The sequence below is a fragment of the Microchirus variegatus genome (genome assembly GCF_963457635.1).
Source record: "Microchirus variegatus genome assembly, chromosome: 22".
NCBI lineage: Eukaryota > Metazoa > Chordata > Actinopteri > Pleuronectiformes > Soleidae > Microchirus > Microchirus variegatus.
The window spans coordinates 20,140,818-20,150,817 of record NC_139823.1 but is presented as its reverse complement, the minus strand read 5'-3'; the positions used below and the strand labels follow the sequence as shown (position 1 = coordinate 20,150,817).

The 10,000-nt window shown below is 43.5% G+C and overlaps 2 protein-coding genes across 3 annotated transcripts in view; one reads left to right on the top strand and one right to left on the bottom strand.

Moving 5' to 3' along the window:
* The first annotated feature begins 636 nt into the window (after positions 1 to 636).
* Positions 637 to 7,281, top strand: sh3yl1 (SH3 and SYLF domain containing 1). The gene is made up of 11 exons (XM_083908391.1): positions 637 to 714; positions 1,712 to 1,822; positions 2,750 to 2,863; positions 2,969 to 3,033; positions 3,542 to 3,654; positions 5,223 to 5,351; positions 5,428 to 5,572; positions 5,751 to 5,895; positions 6,498 to 6,566; positions 6,653 to 6,682; positions 7,028 to 7,281. Coding segments are annotated over exons 1-11 (1,131 nt in total). The 5' UTR covers positions 637 to 713; the 3' UTR covers positions 7,237 to 7,281.
* A 662-nt stretch (positions 7,282 to 7,943) lies between these two features.
* Positions 7,944 to 10,000, bottom strand: part of LOC310942914 (solute carrier family 22 member 13) — a 6,170-nt gene continuing 4,113 nt past the window's right edge. Inside the window, exons 6-9 of one of the 2 annotated variants that reach the window (XM_083908381.1) lie at positions 9,979 to 10,000; positions 9,656 to 9,867; positions 9,475 to 9,583; positions 7,944 to 8,258 (exon numbers count right to left, since the gene is read on the bottom strand). The exon at positions 9,979 to 10,000 is cut by the window's right edge and continues 115 nt beyond it. In XM_083908381.1, the coding sequence (XP_083764507.1) occupies positions 7,994 to 8,258; positions 9,475 to 9,583; positions 9,656 to 9,867; positions 9,979 to 10,000 (608 nt within the window). In that variant the 3' untranslated portion in view covers positions 7,944 to 7,993. The remainder of the gene's footprint in view (positions 8,259 to 9,474; positions 9,584 to 9,655; positions 9,868 to 9,978) is intronic. The other variant, XM_083908382.1, reaches the window with a different exon arrangement.

The window sequence follows — 10,000 nt, the reverse complement described above, 5'->3', positions numbered from 1 at the left end:
ATTAATGTTTATGTTTAATGTTAAATAACATGTTTAATATTTATATTTAATGTTAAATAGGCATTAATGTTTATGTTTATTATTAAATAAAACATTAATATTTATATTTAATGTTAAATAAAACATTAATGTTTATGTTTATTATTAAATAAAACATTAATATTTATATTTAATGTTAAATAAAACATTAATGTTTATATTTAATGTTAAATAAAACATTTATGTTAATGTTTAATGTTAAATAAAACATTTAAAGTGTATATTAATGTTAAATCAGATAAATGTGTGTCTTTATGAACACAAACATGACACAATGAACTCTGGGAAAGGTGACGTCACAGCTCAGGCACGCGCTCACCTCAGCAACAACACAGGCGCGGCTGCCCACGCGCCGCCTGTCTCTCTCTCGCTCTCTCTCTCTCTGTGTAAACTTCACCTGTTCGTGTGTGACGTCACAGATAATCCACCCGTCTGTCTGCACCTGCGCGCGAGTCATCGACGTCATCGCTGCAGATTATTTTACTCTTTTACGTTTTTGTTTTTTTTAAAAACAACCGCTGTGAAAACCGGAAGTGCGGTGGGCTGTTCTCGCGAGAGTTGAAGAAGCGGGAAGTGAAGAGACTTCAGTGGCGACGACGACGAGGAAGAAGAAGAAGAATCACCTGTTCACAGGTAAACAAGAGGAGGAAGAAAGAGAGAGAAGAAGGAAGACAAGTGAGTAAAATGGAGGAAAACTGGGGAACAAGATTAGAGTTAGTCTGTCTGTCTGTCTGTCTGTCTGTCTGTCTGTCTGTCTGTCTCACCTGTCTGTCTCACCTGTGTCTGTCTAACCTGTCTCACCTGTGTCTCTCACCTGTGACTGTCTAACCTGTCTGTCTTTCTGTCTGTCTCACCTGTCTCTTCTCTGTCTCACCTGTCTCTTCTCTGTCTCACCTCCCTGTCTCACCTGTCTGTCTGTCTCACCTGTCTCTTCTCTGTCTCACCTGTCTGTCTCTCTGTCTGTCTCACCTGTCTGTCTCACCTGTATGTCTCTCTGTCTGTCTGTCTGTCTCACCTGCCTGTCTCTCTCTCTGTCCTTCTCACTGTCTCACCTGTCTGTCTCTCTGTCCATCTCACTTGTCTCTGTCTCACCTGTCTGTCTCTCTGTCCATCTCACTTGTCTCTGTCTCACCTGTCTGTCTCTCTGTCCGTCTCACCTGTCTCTGTCTCACCTGTCTGTCTCTCTGTCCATCTCACTTGTCTCTGTCTCACCTGTCTGTCTCTCTGTCCATCTCACTTGTCTCTGTCTCACCTGTCTGTCTCTCTGTCCGTCTCACCTGTCTCTGTCTCACCTGTCTCACCTGTCAAACAGGATCTTCCTGTTTAATGACGTTAATAATAAGTGATGTAACATTAGTTTAATAACTTTAAAAACTTTATTAACAGTCACTGATGTGACAGAAACACTGATGATGTAACGATCATCACATTAATAACAATAACATGTTTTTTACATCAGTGTATTAATATAAATACATAAAATACACAAATCATGAATCGTTTGTTAGAATTTTTTATAGTTTGAGCTCCAGATGATTTCATCATGATGATGATGATGATGATGATGATGATGATGAAGAGTCCTAAAGACGTTCACTCAGACGTTCAGATCAGAAGTGACTGATGTTGTCGTGTTGTTGTTGTTGTTGTTGTTGTTGTTGTGTGTTTGCAGTGAGTAACCCGATCCCATCTAACCTCAAGTCTGAGGCTAAGAAAGCTGCAAAGATCCTGACTGACTTTACTGAGATCTCAAGCAGGAACGGACCAGACAAACTTATCCCCCGTAAGTTTACTACTAACCACTCACTCTCACACACCAAAGTCACTCACTCTCACACACCAAAGTCACTCACTCTCACACACCAAAGTCACTCACTCTCACACACCAAAGTCACTCACTCTCACACACCAAAGTCACTCACTGTCACACACCAAAGTCACTCACTGTCACACACCAAAGTCACTCACTCTCACACACCAAAGTCACTCACTCTCACACACCAAAGTCACTCACTCTCACACACCAAAGTCACTCACTCTCACACACCAAAGTCACTCACTCTCACACACCAAAGTCACTCACTCTCACACACCAAAGTCACTCACTCTCACACACCAAAGTCACTCACTCTCACACACCAAAGTCACTCACTCTCACACACCAAAGTCACTCACTCTCACACACCAAAGTCACTCACTCTCTCACACCAAAGTCACTCACTCTCACACACCAAAGTCACTCACTCACTCTCACACACCAAAGTTACTCACTCTCACACACCAAAGTTACTCACTCTCACACACCAAAGTCACTCACTCACTCTCACACACCAAAGTCACTCACTCTCTCACACCAAAGTCCCTCACTCTCCCACACCAAAGTCACTCACTCACTCTCCCACACCAAAGTCACTCACTCTCACACACCAAAGTTACTCACTCTCACACACCAAAGTCACTCATTCTCTCACACCAAAGTCACTCACTCTCACACACCAAAGTCACTCACTCTCTCACACCAAAGTCCAGAGAGAAAACCAGGGATTTTAGCTCCTGTGTGCTGTGATGTTAAAATTACTGGTTTTCTCTATGGACTTTGGTGTGAGAGAGTGAGTGACTTTGGTGTGTGAGAGTGATCGGTTTACAAACTGATGTAGATGTTTATTATTACACTAAGTTTGGTGTGTGTGTGTGTGTGTGTGTGTTGCAGCTCATGTCATAGCTAAAGCTGAAGGTCTCGCCATCATCTCCGTCATCAAGGCAGGTTTCATGATCACGGCCAGAGGAGGCAGCGGCATCGTCATCGCCAGACTCGCCGACAGACGTAAGACCTGTCTGTCCACCTGTCTGTCTGTCCACCTGTCTGTCTGTCCACCTGTCTGTCCACCTGTCTGCTGTCTTCATAATAACATGAGTGTGTTGTGTTCAGGTTGGTCAGCTCCCTCTGCCATCGGCATCGCCGGCCTGGGAGGAGGCTTTGAGATCGGAGTGGAGGTGAGTGTTCTGCAGGCGGCCACCAGGGGGCAGAGAAAAGACCAGATACATGGTCATTGTTTATGTTTCAGTTCAGCGATTCACATGTTTACAGTGAGGGAAAGACCACAGGTCAAATTATCCCTGAACGCACCGCTGTGCTTTGACCTCACGTGTAAAGTTCAGATGTCAGATTTTCCCTGAACGCACCGCTGTCCTTTGACCTCACGTGTAAAGTTCAGATGTCAGATTGTCCCTGAACGCACCGCTGTCCTTTGACCTCACGTGTAAAGTTCAGATGTCAGATTGTCCCTGAACGCACCGCTGTCCCACCCACCTGAGTTTAAATGTCAGGATGAACCGGTTTAACTATGGACTGTGATTATAAAGTATTGAAAAGATGTGTCAATAATGGTGACCTTGAACGCACCACTGTCCTTTGACCTCATATCTGAAGCTCAGGTTGTGTTCAGGTTGTAATCAGGTTGTGCTCAGGTTGTAACAGTGATTGACAGGTGACCTGTGACAGGTGTCAGACCTCGTCATCATCCTGAACCAACGCAGAGCCATCGAGGCGTTTACTAAAGGAGGAAATCTGACTCTGGGAGGAAACTGTACTGTGGCTGTGGGACCTATGGGCAGGTGAGTGTGTGAGTGTGTGTGTGTGTGTGTGTGTGTGTGTGTGTGTGTGTGTGTGTGTGTGTGTGTGTGTGTGAGTGTGTGTGAGAGAGAGAGAGAGTGTGTGTGTGTGTGTGTGCAGTTTGACAGGTTTTGTGTCAGCTGGTGTGAGATGATGTGGGCGTGGCCTCATGTTTCAGTTACAGTTAGGTAACATTGATGTTTGATCAACAGAAGACATGAAGTTCAAACTCTTTCCTGAATCAAAGAACCTCATTAACTCATTAATTCATTAACTCATTAATTCATTAACTCATTAACTCATTAACTCATTAATTCATTAACTCATTAACTCATTAATTCATTAATTCATTAACTCATTAACTCATTAACTCATTAACTCATTAAAGCCTGAATCACGTGTTAAAAACGCCTCTAAACCTGAGCTTAAACACAGACTAAATGACTGATTTCCTCTGTAACAGATATAAGAACACAAGTCAAAAGTATTAGAGCTCACACCTGAGGCTTTACTGTGAAACTGAGTTTATTTAGATACAAATATGTAAAATTAAAATGAAAAACTATTTTCAATGAAAAAACAGTAATAAAATAAAGTAAAATCAACTTGATTTAGTCCTGATGTGAAGAACAAGAACATCATGTTCAGCTTCAGTAACACAGTCACAGCTTCACACTGTGTCATCTGCAGCTTAATCCACTGTAAACACTCTAATTAAAGTGGTTTTTATCGTCATTATCTTCAAACAGAATTATCTTAACATTAAATCCAGGTCCATTTGTTCAAAGTTATCAGAGATGATGTTATTAAAGACCAAACTCCTCAAAATCACTGAGTGTTTGTGAGAAGACATTTAAAACAATGTCACGAGGAACCTTTAAACCCTTAAACCTTTAAACCCTTAAACCCTTAAACCTTTAAACCCTTAAACCTTTAAACCCTTAAACCTTTAAACCCTTAAACCCTTAAACCCTGATACCCTTAAACCCTTAAACCCTTAAACCTTTAAACCCTTAAACCTTTAAACCCTTAAACCTTTAAACCCTTAAACCCTTAAACCCTTAAACCCTTAAACCTTTAAACCCTTAAACCTTTAAACCCTTAAACCTTTAAACCCTGATACCCTTAAACCTTTAAACCCTTAAACCTTTAAACCCTTAAACCCTTAAACCTTTAAACCCTTAAACCCTTAAACCTTTAAACCCTTAAACCCTTAAACCTTTAAACCCTTAAACCCTTAAACCCTTAAACCCTTAAACCCTGATACCCTGATACCCTTAAACCCTGTGGCAATGCTTTCCTGGCGTCAATGGGTTAATCACCTGTAGAACCTTCCTCCTGACCCATAAGACCTGGTTCATGACCTGTTGAACCTTCCGGACCAGTAGAACCTCCTCTCTTGTCCTGTAGAACCTCCTTAATCACCTGTAGAACCTCCTTCCTGACCCATAAGACCTCCTTCCTGGCCTGTAGGACCTCCTTAATTCCCTGTAGAACCTTCCTCCTGACCCATAAGACCTGGTTCAGGCCTGTTGAACCTCCTTAATCACCTGTTGTTCCTGTGTGTCAGGAACGTGGAGGCGGACGTGGTTCTGCGCAGTACTGCAGCAGTGTTCACGTACTGCAGATCCAGAGGTCTGTTTGCTGGGATCTCTCTGGAGGGTTCGTACCTGATCGAACGCAAGGAAACAAACCGCAAGTACGTACGAGGTTTTGTTTCTCGTCTACCAATCAAAGCCCGATGTGAATGTTTCTGTTTGGGTTCTCGTTGGCAGGTTCTACTCCCGTGACATCCGAGCTTCGGCCATTTTGAACGGCGACGTGGATCCTCCGTCTGAGTGCTACGACCTTTACCACATCCTGGACGCCTACTCTGAGGCCTACGCCACGGACTGGACCAACAAGAACATGAGATCAGTGGTAAATGATCACTGAGACCAGGACTGAGACCAGGACTGAGACCAGGACTGAGACCAGGACTGAGACCAGGACTGAGACCAGGACTGAGACCAGGACTGAGACCAGGACTGAGACCAGGACTGAGCAGAAGACCAGACTCTTCAGGACTTTAACAACTGTTCTTCTTGTTTCTCTGCAGTCGTCTGTCGCTCCGTCCAGACCTCCAGCTCCAGCTCAGAAGAAACCTTCAGGCAACCTCCAACAACGGTCAACCAGCTACCAACAACCACCGAGCAACTACCAACAACCACCGAGCAACTACCAACAACAAGCAGTTAGCTCAGGTAACGTCCTTGGCGAGGAAAAATATATTTTTTCATAAAATCTGCGTCAGTTTAAGTCATTTATTTCACTGTCAAACTGAAGTTTGTAAACCACTCACTCTCCCACACCAAAGTCACTCACTCTCACACACCAAAGTCACTCACTCTCCCACACCAAAGTCACTCACTCTCTCACACCAAAGTCACTCACTCACCCACCAAGGTCACTCACTCTCTCACACCAAAGTCACTCACTCTCTCACACCAAAGTCACTCACTCTCCCACACCAAAGTCACTCACTCTCCCACACCAAAGTCACTCACTCTCCCACACCAAAGTCACTCACTCTCCTCACACCAAAATCACTCACTCTCACACACCAAAGTCACTCACTCTCAACTCAGTGACACAAAGTGACCACATGAGGCAGCAGAGGACCAGCAGCTCCTGTGTCCCTGTGAGCTAAAATCACTGGTTTTCTCTATGGACTTTGGTGTGGGAGAGTGAGTGGTTTACAAACTTCAGTTTCAGTGTCAAAACATTGTATAACCACACTTTTTCTCTGTCTGTCTGTCTGTGTGTGTGTGTGTGTGTGTGTGTGTGTGTGTGTGTGTGTGTGCAGGTGCTCGTGCAGCAGGAAGTAAGAACGTTCTCTATCCTTCTGTCTCTGTGTATAAATCAGAATCTTCAGGTGAGTAAGAAACTCTTCTGCTGAGGCTGCAGCTCCCTCTAGTGTTCAAAACACAACACTGTTCTTTGTGTGTTTTCATGTTTCAGACACATTTGCATCAAGGAGTCAGAGTGGAGGTATGAACACACACACACACAAACACTGAGACACACACACTGACACACAAACACACACTGAGACACACACACACACACACTGAGACACACTAACACACACACACTGAGACACAGACACACACACTGAGACACACACACATACTGACACTAACACTAACACACACACACACTGAGAGTCACACACATGCTGACACTAACGCTGACACACACACACTGAGACACACACACTAACACACTCACACTGAAACACACAAAGTTTACGTGAAATTAAATTAAGTTCAATTTAAAAAAGCGTATTATTAATAATAATAATTATAATAATAGTTATTCTTGTTATTTTTAAAGGCGTGGCTCCGCCGTCAGCTGGCTCCGCCTCTCAGCTGGTCGTCACGGCGACACACCCCTTCACCGGGCAGCAGCAGGGCGACCTGAGCTTCACGCCCGGCGACCGAATCACTGTTATCACAAAGACCGACAACCAGTACGACTGGTGGGAGGGGCAACTGGATGACGGGCGGGTCGGGATCTTCCCCGCCAACTTTGTTACATACTGATGCTCCGCCTCTTCCTCCTCCCCCCGGTGGTGTGTTGGAGGTACTGCAGCCACAACACTGGGGGGGGGGGGGGCGGGGTGCAGCAGGAAGGGTCAAGGGTCAAGAGACGTTTACAGGTCACATGATGAAGTCATTAATCACCACTTCATAAATAATCTTTGTTATTCTGATCATAATTAAATATAAACACAAATCATTAAAAAGACAAAGTTCACCAGGAGTAATCCACGTAATCTGACACGTTTGTGTTTAATCTGTTACTGAGGTCACATGATCAAAGGTCAGCTGACTCTGGGGGGCGGGGCTTACTTTTTGTCACTTTGAATAAAATAAATAAATTATATTTATCAAACATGTTTCTGCACTTTGTTGAGGAGGAACTGGAGAGGAGAATAATCCAGTAATAATCTAATCTCATAATGTCGTTTTTTTGTAATCTGATTACTTTAGGCATGATGTGTTGTCATGTAATCTGATTAGGTGAGGTGTGTAATCTGACCCTGCTGCATGTGTGTGTGTGTGTGTGTTCACGTGTGATTTTGTGTTGTTTTATCAGTTTGTCTAAAGTTCAGTGAACATGTGTCATGTAATGATTGTGTGTGTGTGTGTGTGTGTGTGTGTGTGTGTGTGTGTGTGTGCATGTTCCAAACACACACTAAGTTAATGTGTGAAACACAGTTGTGGTTCAGTCACTGAATCTCACGTACTGCTCCTTTAAAAACTAACTTTATTTAAAAAACAGTTGAAGAACGTGAGGTCATATTACACACGTGTGTTTGTCGTCGTGTCCACCAGAGGGCGCCGTGACTGCAGTCTGTCTGTCACAGTCCTCCACTGAGTCAGGAAGTGGGACGTCACTGGTCTCAGGAAGCAGCAGACACAGACCGCAGCCTATGATTGGTCCACTGCTGTACACCACCATGGCAGCCAATGAGATCGCTCCGTTCACCGTGGGCGGGACCAGAGCGTTGACCAGGCAACCGAGACGGAAACTCATGTTGACCAGAGACATGCAACGCTGTCTGCAACACACGTAATCTGATTATTACACCAGTGTGTAATCTGATTATTACACCAGTGTGTAATCTGATTTCAAACCTGGTGTGTAATCAGATTACACAGCTGGTGTGTAATCTGATTACACGAACTGTAAACTGTTGAGGTGTGTAATCTGATTATTACACCAGGTGTATAATCTGATTACATGAAGTGTGTAATCTGACTATTACACCAGGTTTGTAATCTGATTATTACACCAGGTGTGTAATCTGATTACATGAACTGTAAATTGAATACATGAAGTTTGTAATCTGATTAAGTGAGGTGTGTAATCTGTTTAGTTGAGGTAGTTGAGGTAATCTGTTTAGGTGAGGCATGTAATCTGTTTAGTTGAGGTGTGTAATCTGTTTAGTTGAGGTGTGTAATCTGTTTAGTTGAGGTGTGTAATCTGTTTAGTTGAGGTGTGTAATCTGTTTAGTTGAGGTGTGTAATCTGTTTAGGTGAGGTGTGTAATCTGTTTAGTTGAGGTGTGTAATCTGTTTAGTTGAGGTGTGTAATCTGTTTAGTTGAGGTGTGTAATCTGTTTAGGTGAGGCATGTAATCTGTTTAGTTGAGGTGTGTAATCTGTTTAGTTGAGGTGTGTAATCTGTTTAGTTGAGGTGTGTAATCTGTTTAGTTGAGGTGTGTAATCTGTTTAGTTGAGGTGTGTAATCTGTTTAGGTGAGGTGTGTAATCTGTTTAGTTGAGGTGTGTAATCTGTTTAGTTGAGGTGTGTAATCTGTTTAGTTGAGGTGTGTAATCTGTTTAGGTGAGGCATGTAATCTGTTTAGTTGAGGTGTGTAATCTGTTTAGTTGAGGTGTGTAATCTGTTTAGTTGAGGTGTGTAATCTGTTTAGGTGAGGCATGTAATCTGTTTAGTTGAGGTGTGTAATCTGTTTAGGTGAGGTGTGTAATCTGTTTAGGTGAGGCATGTAATCTGTTTAGTTGAGGTGTGTAATCTGTTTAGGTGAGGTGTGTAATCTGTTTAGTTGAGGTGTGTAATCTGTTTAGTTGAGGTGTGTAATCTGTTTAGTTGAGGTGTGTAATCTGTTTAGGTGAGGCATGTAATCTGTTTAGTTGAGGTGTGTAATCTGTTTAGTTGAGGTGTGTAATCTGTTTAGTTGAGGTGTGTAATCTGTTTAGGTGAGGCATGTAATCTGTTTAGTTGAGGTGTGTAATCTGATTAGGTGAGTCTTGTACCTGACCACGGTGGGGAAGAGCTCGATGCTGTAGAGTGTTGAAATAAAGATGGCCGCCAGGATGCAGAGTTTTCCCAGCAGAGCCAAACTCATCACCAGCACCGGTTCACCTGTCAATCATCGATAATCCCAGTTAATCCCTGATCAGTGATCAATGACAGAGTTCGGGTTCACGTCCTCACCGTCGTGTTTGGACAGAAGTAAAGACAGGAAGCAGGCGGAGCCGCTCAGGAACAGAGAGAGCATGCTGATTGGCCGTCGGCCCAGACGCAGCAGCGGCAGAAGCAGACACGGAGCTTCTGATAGGCCGGAGAAGAAGTGGGCGGAGTAAACGCCCACGCCGAACGAGCCGATGTTCATACAGATGCCGAAGTAAGTGAGCGCCGACGCCATGCTGCAACAACACACATGACACGTTCAAAAGAAACTTTATTGACATGTTTTAAAGGGATAATTCCTGTTAATCTCATGTTAATCTCACGTTAATCTCACACCTGTGCGTTACCTCAGGTAGCTCATGATAAACA